This window comes from Mastigoproctus giganteus, chromosome 3 (genome assembly GCF_048544385.1).
Source record: "Mastigoproctus giganteus isolate SK-2022 chromosome 3, ASM4854438v1, whole genome shotgun sequence".
NCBI lineage: Eukaryota > Metazoa > Arthropoda > Arachnida > Uropygi > Thelyphonidae > Mastigoproctus > Mastigoproctus giganteus.
In genome coordinates, this window is record NC_143577.1 from 129896275 (window position 1) to 129917577 (window position 21303).

Here is a 21303-nt window from a genome sequence, read left to right on the forward strand (position 1 = left end):
CCACTTTACTCTCAGTTATTACAAGATTCTCTAGCTTACTGCTAGAGTTGAATACACCTCTGGCTTTCCCCTCGCTAAATAACTCTTTGTGTGTGAATGTTGATGCAAAATATTCATTTAGTTTGTTAGCTACCTGAGCAGGATCATCAACAGTTGACCCATCGATATCAAGTGGACCAATCTGATTGATCCCCTTCCTTCTAGAGTTTTCATAAGTAAAGAACTCTATGCTGTTTTTCTTTGCATCCCTTGCCAAAGATTTCTCGTAATCTGCCTTCGCCTGCCTAACCTCCTTTGTAACTTGGTTGCATATCAACTTGTATCTATCATAGGCTTCTGTGTCATGTGTTAATTTGTATGTATCCCATGCATGTTTCTTCTCTGCCATATGCCTCATCAGTTCATCTGACATCCATTTAGGCCTAAACCCTGAACAATATTTCTTAGTTGGTATGTAAAGCCTAGTAGCTTCCAAGATAAGTTCTTTGAATGCTTCCCATTTTGCATTTGCTGTTGGTAACATCATCAGTTGGTCCCACTGTATAGAATTTAAATACTGTCTCAGTCCATCGTAGTCACCTTTACGAAAGCAATAACCCTTCCCTTTACCCCTAATCGTAATTACCTCTTTGAGTAAATCCCACTTCAGCACACTGTGATCACTGCCACCTAGTGGTTCATTTATCTGCAGATTCTTAATGCATGAAGAATCACTGGTGATAATCATATCAAAAGTATTCTTCCCTCTAGTTGCCTCCTGAACATGCTGATGTAGAAAACAATCATCCAATAAATCCACAAAAGCCTTGCTAGTGTGTGAGTGACCAGCCCCCGAATTCCAGTCAATATCTGGGAAATGAAAATGTCCTATTATAAGACTCTCTGATTTACTGGCCCACTATTTCCCTGTACAGTATCTTATTATACTCATCAGAGTCATTAGGCCTATAGCACACTCCTACTCTCAATTTTGATCTCCCAATGCTTATGTCACACCAAACTGACTCGACACTGCACTGTCCAGCGATGTCCACTGGCTTCACTTCCTTGGATTTTATGTATTTCTTAACTAATAGCATAACCCCTCCTCCCTTCCTATCCTGTCTATCCCTTATGTAGACATTGTACTCCCCAAATTCCAGTTCTGCATTCCTTATATCTGTGTGACACCACGTCTTTGATATCCCAACAATATCTGCCTTTGATGTTTTGAGCAATACCTCAAATTCATCAAATTTATTTACTAAACTCCTAGCATTGGTGTACACGCAAGTATCCATGCACCTATTTCTATTCTTAGCTATCCTAACACAACCCATGTGTTTACTTGTACCGCAATGACTCCCGGCAATAAACTCCAGGATAGACAGCAAAGATAGTAATTCTGGGAATTTGTTTATTGCAACCTAGATTTCTGGAATAAAGGAAATCCTTTCCATGATGCATGTGAGCTGCCATGATATCAGAAGTGCACACGGTGATGCTAAGATTGGACATCTCTGTATCTTTCTGTAAACGTTCATACAAACATGTAGCTAGAAGCATGAAGTCTGTGATTTACAGACTAAGCTGCATGGTATGTAGTTTAGTCTAAAAATCACATAGCCAGTGACTGACTGTGAGGAGAGTTATACATTATGTGTTTTAAAAATGCAAGATTGCATTTTCACTATGATTGCAAGATCAATTTATTTGTAACAGTTTAAAATTGATATTATTTACAAAATATACCCTTATTTTAAAATTATGGAAAATAAAGTCAAATTGAAGAGGAAAAAAGGAAATTCACAGAAAAATGGAAAACATTATTTTGAGACTGAACAAAATAAAATTTTGTGTCTCCTCTATGAACAATATATAGCAGTCATGAAGGAATACAACAAAAATACAACATTATTATACATATCACACTGAATACAATGATACAGTTGGTGATAATAGAAGGAAAAATCTGATTTGCTATAGAAACATTTCAGTGCACAAAAATCACTGTTTGAAAAAATTTTTCAACAAAATGAAGACTCAGTCCTAGCTAGCTATGTAGTCGCCCATAACGTTGTTAAGAAGAGTAAACCTTTCACAGAGAGTGAATTTTTTTGAAGAGTGTTTGATGAAAGCTGTGAATAATTTTGCCCAGATAAAGTCTGCTTTCAACGATATCAGCTTTTGAAATATGACCATGAGACATAGGATTGAGGATAACAGTGAAGATATCACTGGTCAACACGTAAAAATGTTACAAAAACGAAAATACTTGACCTTGACTAATTTTATGCTCAGAACATGAAAATCACATTACAATTTGTTGATTAGCTCTTGTTTTGAAATTACAGTTGGGGTCTCACATTAGTTAGTAACTCAATTACGGCTCTCGGCAAAATGCATGGCAATACCGCAGTTTCAGTACCACCCTCTTATCACATGATCGGCAACTGTTGCCTCGCTCTGCATCGCGTGATAAGTTCTTGCCTCAAATGCAGTAATCCTCGAATGTGGCTAGGTACTGGGTGATTGTTCTCAGTTAACAGTTGTTCTCTATGAGATTCCTACTTTTTGCACAGTATTTGTGTGTTTAAGATTAATGTCTTGTAATTGTGTGAACAGTCTAGAAGACTTCTTTTATGTATGTGGAGAAGTCACGCTAGCTTCTAGAAAGCATCCCTTAACTTCAGCCATAAAAAATGCTTACTTCTTGTATTTTGGGTGTAAAATAGACAACTAGGACAAGAACTGGTCTCCACACACACATGCTGCACTACCTGTTCATCAAAACTCAATGTGAGTGAATCGAAAGGGATGTTTTATGCCTTTCACAGTGTCCATGATATCAAGGGAGCCAATGAATCACATCAGACTGTTACTTCTGTATGGTGATTCCTATTAGAAAGGGATGACAATGAAGAAAACGTGGACAGCGAAGTACACAAATATATCATCTGAAATTCGTACCATGCCTCACGCTGAAGTACTACCTATTCCTGAACTGCCCGATCATTTTTTGGTACACTCTAATGGAGAAGAAGAAGAAGACACTGATGAACATCAACTTGATATACACATAGAAGTACAGCAGCCATCTATGTTAAGGGATCCATCATTTTGTCCAAAATTTTATCGTTCTGAACCACATAAGATCACAGAAAGTGAGCTTAATGACCTCATCAGAGATCTTGAACTGCCGAAGAATAAGGCAGAGCTTTTGGCTTTGAGGCTACAACAGTGGAATCTTCTAGATCATTCTGCAAAAGTGACAACATTTCGTACTCAAAATAAAGACTGTGATAAATCCTATCAAACAGATGGTGAACTCACTGTTTGTAAGGATGTTGATGGTCTAATGGCGGCAATGAACATGAGGAGGTATGCTCCAAAAGAATGGCAACTATTTATAGATGCTTCTAAGGTTAACCTTAAGGCTGTGTTATTACACAATGAAAATATGCCGCCTTCAGTACTTCTTGAGTATGCTGTCTACAAAAAAGAAACACATGCAAATATAGAGAACATCCTCTTAGGTGTATGCTATCAGAAATATGAGTGGCAGATATGTGGTGATTTAAAGGTAATTGCCATTTTATTAGGACTACAAAAAAGTTACACTAAGTACTGTTGCTTTTCTGCAAATGGGATAGTCATGTTATTTGTTATTTGGTTTTTAGGAGCATTAGCAACTAAGGCCATATTGCTCCGGGATATGTGGTGGTCATTCCCTGACCTTTCCGCATCCTCCATATTTGGTGGTGACGGGCTCGAACCCCGGTCTAATCAAGAAGCGTGTGCAACGCACTGCTGCTCCTTCCCACCTGGTTATGGAGGCGCCCAAATATAGTCATGCCAAGGATATACTATGAGAAGAGGAGTTGGTCTCAATGAAAATCATTAACACCCGGAATGAAGAACATAGCACTTGAACCTGGTAGATCCAAATAAAGTTTTGCTTCCACCACTCCACATCAAACCAGGGCTCATGAAAAATTTCATGAAGGCTTTGGGAGTGAACAGTCCTGGTTTTCACATACTTGAAAGAGAAATTCCCAAAACTTAGTACAGAGAAGATTAAGGCAGATGTTTTCATTGGTCCACAAATAAGGGAACTTTTCAAAGACGAACAGTTCAAATATGCCCTTAGCGACAGTGAGAAATCAGCGTGGAAAGCCTTTCAAAATGTTTCAACTGTTTTTCTAGGAAATGTTGAAGCAGCAACTACAGGCAGCTTGTGGAATATCTCATTACTTACAAAAAACTGGGGTGCAACATGTCACTGAAGATACATTTCTTGCACTCACACCTGGATTTTTCCCACCAAACTGTGGTGCTGTCAGCGACAAACATGGTAAGCGCTTCCATCAAGACATCGCAGTGATGGAACAAAGATACAAAAGCAAATGGAGTGCCACTACGTTAGCCGATTATTGTTGGAGGGCAAAAAGTGATGAATACAAATACAAGGTGAAAAGTCCCATGTTACAGGTATGTTTGTAGCTACATCTTACTGCCATATAAATAAAAAAAATACCTTGTAAAAAAATATAAAAAACTACTTTTTCTCGACAACAAGAGCCAATCTGCCACTTTAAGCACTATTTCCATGTTCAGCACCCCAAAATCTAAGCAGTAAACTTACTTTCATGTATGTAACCCAACCTCTTGTTGGGTTACATACATGAAACCTCCCCAACCTCGTGTTGTTTGGCATTACAAGAATGCAAAATGGGCTTACCTGCGAGACTTCTTTTCTTCTTTTCCTTGGTCGGATTACTGTTTCAAAACTTCTGCTGTCAACCTTTGCTCAGATCGTGTCAGTGAAATTATTCTTGCATGAATGGAATCCTTTATCCCACACTCAACTTTAAAATCTCGTCCTTTATCTAAACCTTGGTTTTCCAATAAATGTGCTAAGGCTGTTCAAGAGAAGAATGTTGCATATCGTAATTGGCTTGTTTCTAATTCTTCAGTTTCATTTTCTGCCTACACCAAAGCTCGCAACAATTGTAAAGCAGTTATTAATCATTAGCATTAGCATTAGTAGAGGCATTTGATGCAAGAAAGCAAGCTTATGTAGCATCAGCCCAAAAAAAAAAAAAAAAAAAAAAAAAAAACCACTTCCACTTCACCCCCCTGTTCTTTCAAAATACCTGTCCAGCTGAGCCTTAAACTTATTTAGGCTATCAACCTCCACCACAAGGGATGGAAGTCTGTTCCACCAACCAACCACCCGCTGGCTAAAGGCAAATTTCCGCACGTCTATCCTACATCTGTCTTTCCTCAATTTGAATTTATGCCCTCTCAGGTGATTTTTCTGAGCTAGAGGAAGAATCCCATCAGCATTGAGCATGCTTAAACCATTCAAGGCTTTATACACCTCTATCAGATCACCTCGCTGGTGCCTAGTCTCCAGACACTGTAATTTGCAAAACTTAAGCCTTTCTTCGTAAGAGCACCCCTTTGTTCCATTCACTAATCTTGTTGCCCTTTTCTGTACTCGTTCCAGCAGCTCTACATCCTTCTTGAAATGAGGCCTCCAGACCTGTATACAGTACTCTAGGTGTGGCCTGACCATCGCCTTATACAATGGAATAATCACCTCCTTATCCCTGCTGGAAAAATTCCTGTATATCATTGACAATACTCCATGAGCTACTCTTGCAGCCCGTCTGCACTGCTCAGAGAACTTCATATCTGCCTGCACAATCACCCCCAAGTCCCTTTCATTCTCTACCACTGTCAGTGTTGTACCACAGAGTTGATACGTTGCTCTGGGGTTGCTGTTTCCCATGTGTAGTACTTTACATTTGTCAATGTTAAACTTCATTTGCCACCTCTCAGCCCATCTGCTCAACCTTTCCAGATCCTGTTGCAGCAGCATAGTGTCAGTAGTGTCCTTGACAACCCTGCCAACCTTTGTATCGTCTGCAAACTTGGACATTAAGCCCGATATACCATCATCAATATCATTTATAAATACAGAAAACAATAATGGACCCAACACTGAGCCCTGAGGGACTCCACTAATAACATCAGTCCACGATGAGCAGTGTCCATTGATTACCACTCTCTGTCTTCTCCCCTTCAACCACCCCTTTATCCATAGCAGCAATTTGCCTCCAATGTCACACTGCTCCAATTTGTGTAGCAGTCTTCCATGTGCAACAGTATCAAAAGCCTTTCTAAGATCCAAGTATATAATATCAAAGTTATTCCCTGCATCCAGTTCTTTTGTGACTGCATCATAGTATCCAATCAAGTTGGTCAGGCAAGACTTCCCCTTAACAAAACCATGCTGTGTCTGAGCTATAACTGAAGTCTTGTCTAAATGATCCTGCAGTGCTTCTTTAACCAGTGCCTCCATTAATTTTCCTGGAACAGAAGTTAAGCTCACAAGTCTATAATTACTTGTGTCAGCCTTTGATCCTCCTTTGTGAATTGGGGTCACATTTGCACATTTCCAGTCTATGGGTACCTCCCCTGAGTCCAAGGAAGCTCCCCTGAGTCCAAGGAAGCAATCAGTCCAAACTAGAGTTTGAACAGGCTAAGAGTAGAAAACTTGCTTCTTGCCCTAATGGTAGCCGAGCATTCTGGTCTCTTGCCAAAGCTATTGGCCGCAACTTTTGCCCATCTCTGCTCCCACCTCTGTCCAAACCAGATGGCTCTGTTATCACTTCAGCCAAGGATAAAGCTGACCTGCAAGCATCCCATTTTTCTTCCAGCTCGTGTATTAATGATCTTGGTAAAACACCTCCCACCGTTCCCAACACGCTCCATTCAATGCCTCCTGTGGTCTTCCGTCAAAAGGATATCAGAAGGATTTTGATGAATCTTGATGCTAAGAAAGCTCCAGGTCCTAATGGTATTTCTCCACTTGTTCTCAAAACTTGTGCTCCTGGACTTACTCCTATTCTTTGCCGCCTTTTTTCACTTTCTTATTCCAGAGGCGTTTTTCCTTCTGCTTGGAAATTTGCTCATATCCAGCCAGTTCCTAAAAAGGGTGACAAATCCCTCCCATCCAATTATCGTCCCATTGCAATTACTTCTACTCTTTCTAAAGTAATGGAGAAATCAATTAACCGGAAACTCTTAAACTACCTAGAAACCTTCCATCTGATCAACAATTGCCAGTATGGATTCCGTCAGTGTCGCTCCACTGGTGATATTCTGGCTTATGTTACCCTTTTATGGACTAATTCAATGGAAAGGTTCGGTGAAACACGAGTAGTTGCTCCTGACATCTCAAAGGCTTTTGATCGTGTTTGGCATAAAGGTCTTCTAAACAAGCTTCCATCTTATGGTTTGCCAACTGTTTTTAGTAATCGGTTATCCATTTTTCTCTCTGATCGCTCACTGAGGGTGATGGTAGATGGCTCTCTGTCTTCTAACTTCTCCACTAATGTCGGTGTCCCCCAAGGTTCAGTTCTTTCCCCCATTCTTTTCCTCTTGTATATTAATGACCTTCTTCCATTGACTGGAAATCCTATCCATAGTTTTGCCGATGATAGCACATTGCATTCCACTTTCCATTTTGAGAAACCTTGTCCTGCTCAATCAGCTTCAACTTCTCGAAAATCTGCTACCAATTCCTTAAATGCCGATCTTCAGGTAATTCTCCAGTGGGGCAAAGACAACTTAGTTGATTTCAACCCTTCTAAAACTCAGTCTTGTCTTATATCTCACAAAAAGGATTCTTCTGCTCCTATGCTTATCTTTGGTGACACTCAGATTTCTAGGCAAAATGATATATCTCTTTTGGGGATTACCTGACTTCTAATCTCTCTTGGCACAAGCACATTACAAATATTGCTTCCTCTGCATCTAAAAAAAACTTGGTTTTCTCTTTCGCTCTCAGCGTTACTTTTCTTCCAAACAGCTGTTTACTTTGTACAAATTGCAAATCTGCCCTACCGTGGAATATTGTTCCCACATCTGGGGTGGTACCCCCCAAACCTCTCTCAGGCTTCTTGATTCCATTCAGAAGAGGGCAGTTAGGTTAATTAATGATTAATTTCTAACAGAGTCTTTCCACTTGCTGTCTCATAGACGTACTGTTTCTGCTGCATGCCTCTTCTACAGATATTTCGATGGGCACTGTTCTTCTGAATTGGCTTCTATAATTCCCGCTCTCTCCTTCAAAACAGTCCGAACACGTGCCGCCACCAGCCAACATCCATTTGTCCAACTTCAAACCCACAGAACCAACTTTTCGTCTTTCTCATTTATTCATTCAACTGCCGTTTTCTGGAACAACCTTCCTTCATACGTATTTCCTGAAAATTACAATCTACAGAAGTTCAAATCCAATGTAAACAAATATCTTCTTTCGTCTTCTCAACCTCCAACCCAAGCATGGTACCAAGTACTATAGGTTCTAATACCTCTCGTGTTTGGGGTTCACATAAAAAAAAAAAAAAGTAACAAGAAATGTCCCAAAATGTGTATATTCAGAAGAAACTATGTCAATTTCTAACAAATTTTGTTGCATTTCACTTGCACTCAACATTGAGTATGGATATCAGTGACACAGCTCAAATTCTTATATTTCTTCATGGTGTTACTGGAATAATTTTGTTGGGATCACAATTGCTAGAGCTCCAAGCATGCTAGGAGAAAAATTTGGATTGGCAAGCCTTTTAAATCAAAAAGTTGTGGGTCACACTGGGACAAATTTAATTCATTGCCACTGTATAATTCACCAAGAAGCTGTTATTGGTCATGTACTGAAGTTGAACCATATTGTGAATGTAGTTCTGATGTTTGTAAATTTTATCAGAAGTAACAGCTTTGCAAATCATTGTGAATTTAAGACTTTCTTGGAAGATTCTGAAGCTGAATTTGGAGATGCGATATATTTTTCAACTGTTAGGTGGCTAAGTAAAGGTAGCAACATTAAAACGATTTTTCAACTTAGTGAAAGAAATAACCGAATTTCTAAATCAAAAGGACAAAAACTATTGTTGAGTTATGTGACATTAACTGGTTTTGCAATCTAGCATTCTTGGTTGACATCACTGGAGGTTCTCAATGAGTTAAATGTGAAACTTCAGGGAAATAATAAGGTTGTTTCTAATCATTTTTGATTATGTGAAGACTTCAAACTGAAAAATATGGTTACTTCAAAAAACAACCAGTAGATAGCAATTTATTCCATTTTGCAGCATGTGAGATTCTTTTGGATGAATCAGCTGAGGTATTAGAAGAATTTGACAGGCACTTCTTAGATTTTCAAAATCAAGAAAAAGATCTAATTATTTTTCAAAATCCATTTTCATATGCTCTGAGAATGCCCCTGTAAATATTCAATTGGAATTCATTAATTAATCTACAAGAAAGTGCCGAAGCAAAGGTATCTTAGCATGATAACAGTTTGATGAATTTTTATAAAGAACTCTTACCCAGAAGAATATCCAGAAATCCGAAAGCATTGACATCGAATGGCTTTGTAATTCGGAAGTACTTATATCTGTGGAAGAGCATTCTCTACTATGAACATAAACATGTCTAAATTAAGATCCAAATTAACAGATAGTAGTCTCATGTGTGCTTTACATACCCACACATCTTTAGAATCCAGGTTTATGGAAATAATCTCAAACCAAAATCAATTCCATAAATCACATGATACAAAACATTAAACTTAAAATTTTATACTTTTTTCAATAATTTAAATTTATGATCAACATTACATTTAATTGCTTTTCATTTTGCTTTACAATTTACATAAAATTTTATGTTACTTAATTTTAAAAATATCATTTCATGTTTCATGTGAAAATTTACTAATTTTATGTACATTTTTTTTGCCAATTATAATTATATTTATTGAGAAGTGTTGTTTTCTAATATGCATGTTGTGCATTGTGTGTGTGTGTGTGTATATATATATATATCAGTGATATCACAGCATTAACCAGACATACAGCCCACCCTACCCACAATTTCTATCGTTATATTTTCATAAATATTGGTCTGCTGACAAAAAATGTTTGAGAACTGCTTCTCTAAATACTAGGATATGCACTTTATGGACGCCTCCCCTATGGAGAACATGTAACTTGCTGACCCTGAGGTTCTTCTGGGGTGAGATATAGCTAACCTTTGGTCGGGGATTTGTTGACATGAGGCATCTGCCCAGATTGGGATCATTCTATACAAATGTGTGGCCCCTGAACTTCATGGGAAAGGGGGAGATTCCTACTCCCCCCCTGATCTCTATCACTATCTTTGCCTTTTCCATCTCAGCCATTTCAACCCCTGATGTGAGGAGTGGTATATATCAGGGGAATTTCACTCACATGTTTCCTCCTCTTCAGTGCTATTAACCATCCATCCCTTCTGGCATTATCCCCTTCCCTTTGTTTCTGGCTGCCTTACTCCAAACTCAGGTTTGTATGGGGATAGCAGTTAATGTTCTCAACTATTGTTGTCTGCCTGCCCTTCCTGTGGCAGGCAGACAGCAAAAATTGCAGTTGATACAGGATTGATATGCTTCATGAGAACTCCACTGACACATAGCATCTGTAAAACAATTACTAGATGTGAATGCTGTTACAGAATCTGTTTGATCCTATAAAATGATGTATGTAAAATGATCCATTGAATAGATAAGGACATTCCTAAACAAGAATGGAATTACATCACAAGGGAGATTTGTGGCGATCCCCTCAAAAGTAAGGAGAAAAATAATAGGCAGTTCAAAGTGATTCACTAGGCTTACCCACTCCATACTCATACCACAGAGTGGTAAGGAAAGGGAAGCCTAGTGAGTGACCTCATGCTACTGATTATTTTTCTCTTTACAATAGTCAAATCCATGCCGTATGAATCACCACTAAAGTTCAATATGTTTCTGGTAATCCAGTGTATAAACCTATGGTTTTAAAAAATTGCAGTATATACCCTAAGTTTATAAAAATTTTTGATGTACAGAAAATTATAAAAATTGTTTAATTAACATTGCATTCCTCAATATGTCATATGTTGTTTCACGTACAATAAAGAAATTTATTCAGAAATGTGTTTGTAAGGCCTGATTGAACTTATTTTTATTTGTAGAATGGATGTCAAATTTCTTTAATGTTCATCTCACCTGTGACCTTTTAGTGATATCATTCCTTTCTGTTCAGCCTCATTTATAAACTTCTTTTCAAGAGCAGAAGATGGTCCATTTGGTCCTTCTATTCGGAATGGTATATTCATACGACTATGGCTGCTTTTTTCTATTAATGAACTGTAAAATATTACTGAAGATTATCAAGATAAGTAAATAATAAGAGCACAGTTTCAAATTATATGGAATCTGAATATAAAAATGCTTTTATCATACTTAGTGAACATTGCATTTCAAATACCAAAACAGTTGTTTTTAGGAGCATTAGCAACTAAGGCCATATTGCTCCGGTATATGCGGTGGTCATTCCCTGACCTTTCCACATCCTCCGTATTTGATGGTGACGGGCTCGAACGGTCTAATCAAGAAGTGTGTGCTACGCACTGCTGCTCCTTCCCACCTGGCTACGGAGGCGCCTACCAAAACAGTCCAGTTACTATAATACAGATCCAACTGGATTTGGACTCTGCTTTGGATTGTCATTTGGCCAAAATGAGAGCTAAAACAAACTGAAACCACTGCTACCATAGATGTACAGCCATGACAAAGTGGACAACATGCACAACCACAAGGTTGTGGTTCAAACCTATATGCTGCCACGAAAACTGCAACATCAGAAAATCATGATTTCTCTTAATTCCATATGTGAACTGTCACGATGAATATGTAAACTTTTCTGGCCTCAGCCAAATTGCAAATAAACAAAAGTCCATTAGTATTTACAGCTATTATTAAAAAAGAATCACAGCAATGATATCCTATTATCGAACTAATGCAGTTATTAACAGTAGGTTTAACACTAGAACTGCCATGACGGTTTAATCACTTTGAATTGTTTGCCTACTTCAAATTGTTGCAAATTTGCAACCTTTTAACTACAGAAGTTTGAACCCATGATATTTCCTAAATTTCACTAACTTACAGCATGCACAATTGCAAATAATTTTGCATACATTTTTCTTTTAAATTTTAGCTCTATACCTAAAACTGCCAAAGAAATCAATTTGACTGTTTGTAAAATTTCAATAAAATTAGCTAATTTTTTATATAGTTAATCGAGCTTTTGCATTTATTTACCTTGTGACAAACATTTGCAATTTGAATCACCCTATGGTTTGGGCAAGTACATGCACAGGTGTATATGTCTGTACATGTCTGCGTATGTGACTTCAGGCCTGAGCATGTGTAGGAGTCATTACTATATATTGCCATGTTGTGCCATATTTATTTTAGTTCTGGGTGAAACTTTATGTGTGGAAAGGTATTTCAGTAATTTTTACAGCTCTAGTTCGATTGCTTACTGGTAATCTTGTGGTCTTACCACCAAGCAGAATCAAAAATTAGGAATTAGAAAAGCTATTTGAAAATGAGTCTGGAGAGGAGAGTGGAGATGAATTTAGAGAAGAATGATAAAGTGATGAATGAATTCCTAACGAGAGAGGCAAGAAATCTAGTAGGAGTGAAAATAATACTTCTGGTCCTTTTACATAAAGTGTGGATGATAATACACTGCATCATAATCATAAAAATTGTGTGTCTATCAGTGGGCAGCAAACATACTTTAAAGTCTGGGCACATATGGGAAGTTATAAAATCTGGTGGTCCTTCAGCTGGATGTGCACTACAAAGGAACTTAATTCACGATAACCCTGGGCCAACTCCTTATGAAAAGATGAAAGGTGTATATAGATTCTGTGGCAAGTGTGTTTCGTCTGTTTGTAGACACTTCAGTGATAAAACACATACAGAACTGCACTGAAATCAAAACGTGGAGACAGTTGAAGGAAGACAATTGGTCTACAACCATTCAAGGACTTGATGCTTTTATTGCTGTACTTTAGCTCATGGAGCATATGGCGCTAGAAATTTAGAACTGGATAGTTTGTGGTATGGTGGGCCTCAACTTTTTCACAATACAATGTCATGTAACAACTTTTGTGAAATTAAGCAGTTCATAAAATTCAACAGAAGTTCTTCAAGGAAGGAGCATCTAGGAAATGATAAATTTGATTTAGCTTCAGAAATATGGGGAAATTTATTTCCAACGGTAATGCTTGCTATATACTTGCTACAAATTTGGTATAAAGTTATGGTTGGCAGCTGGCTGGCACAGCTTCAAATATGTCGTCCTGAAATAAGTAATGGTACAAAGAAGAAGCCTGACACAGTATTATATTACAATGAAACACAGTCAGTCCTTGAGGTTGTCGCAGACATTCTCTCACATATGTCAGACAAGCTGTGCTTGCTACCTAGGAGTCTAAAACGCTGATAGAACTGATATTCAGGTAGCACTCAAGTCAAGTGGACCCAATTTCAGCAGTGACAGCAAAATCCTCTGCTTGCACTTTCATGATGGTGGGACTGTTAGTAATCTTGGGTATAACCCCCATGTGCAAGCACACTGTGGGTGACCACCCAGGTGTTAACCAACGTAAGCAGGGGTTGAGGAGGCATTCCATCACATGGAGGAATGCCTCCCCTCTGTGCTACCAGGAAATACTAGGTGGTAGATGACTCTCATCAACCAGTGCAATACAACCACTTTGCTTATTGGAGGCTTGAAGTGGAGGAACCCTTGTTTAGTCTCCAGAGCTAAATTCCAGTCAACCCTCTCCCCCTCCATCTCTTGAATTATGCAGTATGACTGATGACTTTTGAGGTTATGATGGACATCATAGCTATATCCAGACTTCCTTACATTTCGAGGGTACAGCTCTAAAACTGTGTTTGCAGGCTGGCCGCTAGTTAGTACACCGGACTGAACCTATTGGTAACTCTTTAGGAAGCTTCCAGATCAGCTAGTGCAGCTAGTGTATAATCTTGCTACCTCTACTCTGCCAGATAGTGATTGGAGGAGTCCAAGTAGTGTGTATGTGTGGGGGGGGGGCATTGTTGAGGTCATGTTATGTCAAGGATCTGGGTATATTCTTACCATGTGTGCATCATATCCAAAAATTTCATTACTTCATACAGCATGTTTCCTTCCCCCCTATTTTTCCTCCCTATTGAATACACCACAAATTGTCAAACTAACAGAGCAAGCTTATCTGCAAAAATATCTAAACCTCCCAAACACTTCCTAGTTCGTTTCACAAATATATGTGGTCTCAGTTCTAATCTCAACGATGTCCATTTCTTCTTACAGTCTACCAAACCCCATGTACTGACAAAATCTCAGTTATCAGTTGATTCAACTACTGCTCATCTCAGATGTCCAAATTATTTGCTGTACGATTCCTTTCTCCTCAAAGGTGGTACTTGTGCATATGTCTGTTTCAATATTCCCCGTCAGAGACTTGGTAATATGGAATCTCCTATTTTTGATCTTCTCTGGCTTAAAATCTCTCTACCTCATTCTGTCATTCAAAGCGACAGGAGCATTAATGTTAAATTATGCAATTAATTTTTTGCTCTGGATCACTTAAGTCACCTATCGAATGGGCACACCGCCTGGTGAATTTAATTGACCACCCGCTAAAAGTCAAGCGATTCTCACAGTACCATATGGTACTGCTCACTAATCTCAATCAATATTAATTCAAACATTCTATGTGATCGAGATCAATGCGACAAGAGCATATAATGTTAATAGCGATCCAGAGAAATTAATTTTTGCTCTGGATCGCTTAAGTCACATTTATAAATAACAGAAAATTTTATAATATTGTGAAATATTACACTTCCCCACCCGGCTACTTCATAATGCCACATGGCTGGCAAAATTTTCTGGGGAGAACACAGTTGCATCTTTTATCATAGAAAATAATCTTTCCCTGATGTTGTTCAAAAATATGCTTCTTGATAGTGAAAGAGCAAAAAAAAAAAAAAAAGTGGAAGAACAAAAACAGGCATTGTCAATGAAATTGACAATGAAGAGTTAGTGATGGTCCTGAAATTGGGCTATTTTTGATTGGTACAGATGTACAGATTGCAGTAAGCAAAGTGATTTCAAGTTATATCCTATTGTGGTATTCTTTTGTAATAATAAAAAAGATCACCAAATCAAAAGCAGCTTGCTCTCAATACCAGTATGGGAAAGTGATACGGGGAGGGGGGGGACAACAATGGACACCTTCTGAACATCCTGAAAATATGGGATTCCTTCAAAAAAAACTGTCTGGCACTTAATGTTGATAAGTTACCTGTTATGGTAGGCTTAAAATCTGAAGCAGCAAGGGTATTAAAAAGAGGGATTGAGCATTTGGTGGTAGGCTGTCCTTGTCACCCTTATGTTAATTTGTGTGTGTGAAAAGAGCACTGCATGCCTTCTTGTGAAGGTGGATGAATACTTTGAAGAAATCTATTACAACCTAGAAAGAAGTGATAAAAGATACGATAAATTTAAACAATTTTAACTGATGTGTGCCACTGAAGTAAAGATAAGCAGACATGTACATGTTGGCTGTCTTTGGTTAAATATGTAACGACACTGGTAAAACAGTGAATGTAAAGTAAAGAAGAAGTTGGAAATGCTGAGAAAAGAAATACGAGCACTTTTCAGAGTTACCAAAACGAAAAGTACAACAAATTATCACTAGCGTGTGGTATTAACTCCTTTTCAAATCTAGTTCATTATTCAAAAATTTTGAAAGAAGACAAATTGATGAACTCAAGAAAAAGGATCTCTGAACTTCTGCTGAATGCAATCCTAAACAGTCCAAGCAAGCAGATAATTCCTAGCATATCTTCACTAATGCAGAACGTCTGTTCATGTATCTCTCTTCTGGCTTGAATAAAGCAATTCTTGTTTCTTTTAAATGTTATGCCAAACATAGCTCTTCTATTCTATGTACTTCACATCCGTATACTAAGGTCATTACTCCTAGATATCTTGAAGAATGTTATGTATATTCTTCATTTCAAATCTTCCACTTTGGCACTTGATTACCACAGCAGACTAAACCAGGAGGATGATTCTGATTCAGTCAGTGATTTCAAGTCAGTGAAAGCATCTTTCTCTTTTGATTTGAATTGCCAACATGGGAAAGTGATATAGTGGGTACAACACTGGATGCTTTGTGAACAACCTGAAAATATTGGATTCCTTCAAAACTAAAGTCATGGATTGTCTAAAACAAGAGTAGAAGATTCTGTTCTGATCAGTGAGGAAGTATTTTAAGGCTGAATGTAACCATGTTGTACAAACTCACACTTAAAAATTACATTCTTATAAATGCTGAGGTAGCACAAATTTCATCAATTGGCAATGCATCATTTTCAAATTTGAAATATTTTTGTGCTAATATATTAAATATAAATATACTAAATATTTTTTGTGCTAAATATACTAAGTTTCCAATACTCCTTGATGTTTTTAAAGATAAAGAAACAGATGAAGCAATAGATATTTTGCAGCATCAGTTCTGTCTGTTTCAGTAGAGATGCTATTATGAAAAAGAAAAAAAAAAAAAAAAGAAAAGAAAAGTACAGTGGCCCTTGGTTGGGGAACTGGCAAGTGTACAAGGAAGCTTTAAATATAACAAATTATCTCAAGTCATGCTTGGCATTTGAGCATTCCCTCATAATGGTGTTGAGTGTGAGAGAATATTCAGCTAGGTTAGAAAACCAAAAACTGGGTTCATATCTTTTCTTCCTTGTGAAGCTTTGGAAATGCTCCCTACAGCAAAGTCTTGATAGCAATGCCATTGTTATGAAAAAAACTTCGGCTCAACGTTTCTGAAAAGGGAAAAAGTCTGACACAGCAGACTTTTTCCCTTTTCAACATTTTTTTTGAAGCAATCAAAATCACAGTTGATGTCTTATAGATATCCAAAAAGAAATTCACAGGCGGAAAAATATTAGGCAAGTTAATGCTTAATTCATACTCTACTCAAATAATACTGTGGCTATATTTTAATATAAAATGTATATTTTGCTAATGAAATTCAATTTCTAGTAAAGTGTGGACTTTAAAAAAGCCTGATCCCTAACTTTTTTAATGTAAAAATTTGGCAGCTGTGCATTTCATATATCTTTTCTAAATATATATATATATACTAATACTAACACACAATGGATGCAAGAAACAGCTTTGATGTATTTTTTTTGACTTCAATAATGCTTTTTATGTGGTGTCCCATGACATTTTGTTAATGAACTGGAAGAAACTGAGATAAATTGTAATATCCTTCACTGATTGAGGGACCCACTAAAAGACAGGAAGGGAAGTAGTCATAAATGGACATTCCTCCAAGTAGACCAGCATAACAAGTGGAGTCCTCAAGGATCCGTATCGAGGCCACTTCTGTTTCTTATCTTCCTAAATGATATTGATGTGGGAGTACAGGGGAAGTTGTCAAAGATTTACTAATAATTTCAAGGTAGGAAGGTTTATTAAAGGAAAGTAATTTTGCTTTAAAATTATTTAGGTCAGTTGCACAAATGGTCTTAAAAATGGCAACTCAACTTTAATGATCCTAAATATCAAGTCTTGCACCTAAGGAACAGAAATCCATGAATTGCTTATACATTAAGGAGAAAGGAGTAGAGTTAAAAGTGGTTCAGGATGAAAAAGACTTAAGAGTTATAATTCAGTGAGACATGAAATTTTCCAGTATAGTATAAACAAGTGGATAGGAAGGCATATGATGGTCTCTTGTCTGTGATAGTTTCTTCAAAAGTAGGGGAAAGAATATCATTGTCCTTTTTTTTTTTATAAGATTATGACAAGACCACATTTAGAATATTGGGTTCAGGTCTGCAGGCCACACTTGAAGACAGATATAGTCTTTCTAGAGAGGGTTCATAGAAAAGCAACCACATTGGTGTGGGGTGGGGGCTGATAGAGTTATATAAATGACCATGCAGGGAATCAGTGAAATGAATGAAGGAGATATATTTTCTTCTACTGTTTGTTTGTTATTTGGTTTTTAAGAGCATTAGCAACTAAGGCCATATTGCTCCGGGGATATGTGGTGGTCATTCCCTGACCTTTCCGCATCCTCCCTATTTGGTGGTCATGGGCTCAAACCCCGGTCTAATCAAGAAGCATGTGCTCCTGCCCACCTGGCTATGGAGGTGCCTAGTCTTCTACTAATGAAGATATACTTTCCTCATTCATTTCATTGATTCCCTCCAGAGTCATACAAGGAGTGGCTATTAAATAATGAGACTGCACATGCAGCCACCACATACACACAAAACACCACCTGTGAAACAAAGGCAGCAGTTAACCTTTAACTAGCTGTCTGGCAAGTCACATTCCAACACGCTCATTTGCTTTGCAGTGAGACAGGTTTTCGTTACCTTGTATTTTTGCAGTTCAATGGAACAACAAACAAATTCAAATTTGTAACAAAACTAAAGAAAACAAGTGAAAGTTGAGTTGTTACATCAAGTTTGGCAAGATACTATTTCAAGAACTTGTGTTTGAATGGTATAAAAGAATTTAGAAAGAAGAGAGAATGTAGAAGATGATGAATGATCAGGCCGTCCATTATCCATGAAAACTTATGACAATGTGGAACAGGGAAGGACATTGATTGAATCAGAAACAGATGGAGACAAAGAAACAGACAAATTTAATTGAAAATTTAGGCAAAGAGAAAAGTGTGTGCCAAGATGGTGTGCCAAAAATTTTGAATGATGATCAAAGATTTCAAAACATTTCACAAACTTATGAAGAAAATTATCTGTACAACCCAGAAACTAAAGGAAAGTCAATGCAATGGAAGACAAAACAATGCCCCAGATTAAAAAAGCAAGAATTTCAAAATCAAAAATGACAAATGCATTAATGCTTCTCCACTAATGCTGAGTCCCCTAAGGTTCAGTTCTTTCCCCCACTCTTTTCCTCTTGTATATTAATGACCTCCTTTCCATTGACTGGAAATCCTATCCATAGTTTTGCCGATGATAGCACATTGCATTCCACTTTCCAGTTTCAGAAACTTGCCCTGTTCAATCAGCTTCTACTTCTTGAATATCTGCGACCGATTCCTTAAAAGCCAACCTCCAGTGGGGCAAAGACAACTTTTGATTTCAATCCTTCTAAAACTCAGTCCTGTCTTATATCTTGCATTTCTAGGTAAGATGATATATCTCTTTTGGGGATTACCCTGGCTTCTAATCTCTCTCTTGGCACAAGCACATTACAAATATTGCTTCCTCTGCATCTAAAAAACTCTGTTTTCTCTTTTGCTCTCTGCGTTACTTTTCTTCCAAACAGCTGTTCACTCTGTACAAATCACAAATCCACCCTACCATGGAATATTGTTCCCACATCTGGGCAGTGCCCCCAAAACCTCTCTAAGGCTTCTTGATTCCATTCAGAAGAGGGCAGTTAAGTTAATTAATGATTCATCTCTAACAGAGTCTCTCCACTCGCTGTCTCATAGACGTACTGTTTCTGCTGCATGCCTCTTCTACAGATACTTCTATGGGCACTGTTCTTCTGAATTGACTTCTATAATTTCCGCTCTCTCTTTCAAAACAGTCCGAACACGTGCCACCACCAGCCAACATCCATTTACTGTCCAACTTCAAACTCACAGAACCAACTTTTCATCTTTCTTGTTTACTCATTCAACTGCTGATTTCTGGAACAACCTTCCTTCATACGTATTTCCTAAAAATTACTCTACAGAATTTCAAGTCCAATGTCAACAAATATCTTCTTTCGTCTTCTGAACCTGCAACCTAAGCATGGTACTAAGTACTATAGGTTCTAATACCTCTTGTGTTTGGGGTTTACATAAAAAAAAAAAAAAAGTGGAGGACAGAAGCTTATTAAACTCTAACAGAGATCAAAATGAATTTTAATAACTGAGAGCAAAGTGGAGAAGAAATTGTTGAAGTTAAATATAAAAAAGGCACCTGGGATGGATGGGAACTATCCAGTTATACTGAAAGGTGGCACTTCCTTTGGGGAGCAATATGGCCTTAGTTGTTAATGCTCCTAAAAACCAAATAACAAACAAACAAACAAACTTCCTTTGGCTAAAAGTTTGTTTTTAGCCATAATTGTGGCTAAAGGCAAACTTTTAGCTACAATTATGGCTAAAAGTTTGGACCCTTGGACTCAAGGGAGGTCCGCAAGGATTGGAGATATGCAAATATATTCCCAGTTCACAAAGGCGGGGATCACAAGGTGACACAAGTAATTACAGATCTGTTAGTTTAACTTCTGTTCCAGGGAAAGTAATGGAGAAACTGGTTAAAGGACCATTGAAGGACCATCTAGACAAGACTGCAGTAATAATTCAGATAGAGCATGGGTTTGTTAAAGAGAAGTTTTGTCTGACCAATTTAATTGGATAAGATGAAGTGGTCACAAAGGAACTGGATGCAAAAAAATAATTTTGATATCATATACTTGCATATCAGGAAAGCTTTTCATACCTTTGCACATGAAAGACTACTATACAAATTGGAGCAGTATGGCATTAAGGGTAAGTTGCTACAATGGATAAAAGAATGGTTGAGTGGGAGAAGACAGAGTGGTAATCAATATACAAGGCTCTTCGTGGACTAATGTTATTAGTGGAGTTCCCCATGGTTCGGTGTTGGGCCCATTGTTTTGTATATTTATTAATCATATTGAAGTTTGCAGATGTTAAAAAAGTTAGCAAGGTTTTTAATGGCAGTAGTGACAATATGCTACTGCAACAGGATCTAGAAAAGTTGGACAGATGGGCTGAGAAGTGGCAACTGAAGTTTAACAATGACAAATGCAAAGTACAGTCAGTCCTCGTATAACACGTGTTTACACTACACGAATTCGATCATACACGATTTATAAATAGGGGAAAGACATCTTATATATAACACAAACCGAATTCGCTTATGCACGATTCGCCTTTGTGTTTACAAGAAATGGCAGTTGAACGCGGAATCACCCCAACCGAACGCAACACGATAGGAATGAAGAGAAGATCCTGAAAATGTATTTATGTGTTTTATATCAGTGAAGGGGAAACACATTTCACCATAATAACGTAAAAAGCAACACAATTCCAGCTATCGGCATAATTGCAAATGCAATTAGATCGAGTTTACTACCAGTTTATAACAGATTCCACTAGCAGAAATGCAACTGGAAATTGTTTTTATTGTTTTATGGTAGTAACCCCCAGAAATGTGCTTTAGTAAAATGTGAAGTGTTAATAGTGTATTTCTGCCTTTATGGTGTTGTTTATTCAGTTGCTACACGCGTCCAGCTTTGTTTATGTGTATCAAGCGTGCCTCCTCGTTTTGTAATTGTG

General features: G+C 37.7%; 1 protein-coding gene across 2 annotated transcripts in view; it reads right to left on the minus strand.

The window, feature by feature from the left end:
- LOC150088269 (phosphoserine aminotransferase) overlaps nucleotides 1-21303 on the minus strand; it is a 327264-nt gene that overhangs the window by 54972 nt on the left and 250989 nt on the right. Inside the window, exon 9 of one of the 2 annotated variants that reach the window (XR_016546786.1) lies at nucleotides 11078-11207. Coding sequence is in view for 1 of the 2 variants with exons in the window: in XM_090370665.1 (XP_090226791.1) it covers nucleotides 11078-11218 (141 nt within the window). In the remaining variant the exon portion in view is untranslated. Of the gene's footprint in view, nucleotides 1-11077; nucleotides 11219-21303 lie in introns of both variants that reach the window. The other variant, XM_090370665.1, reaches the window with a different exon arrangement.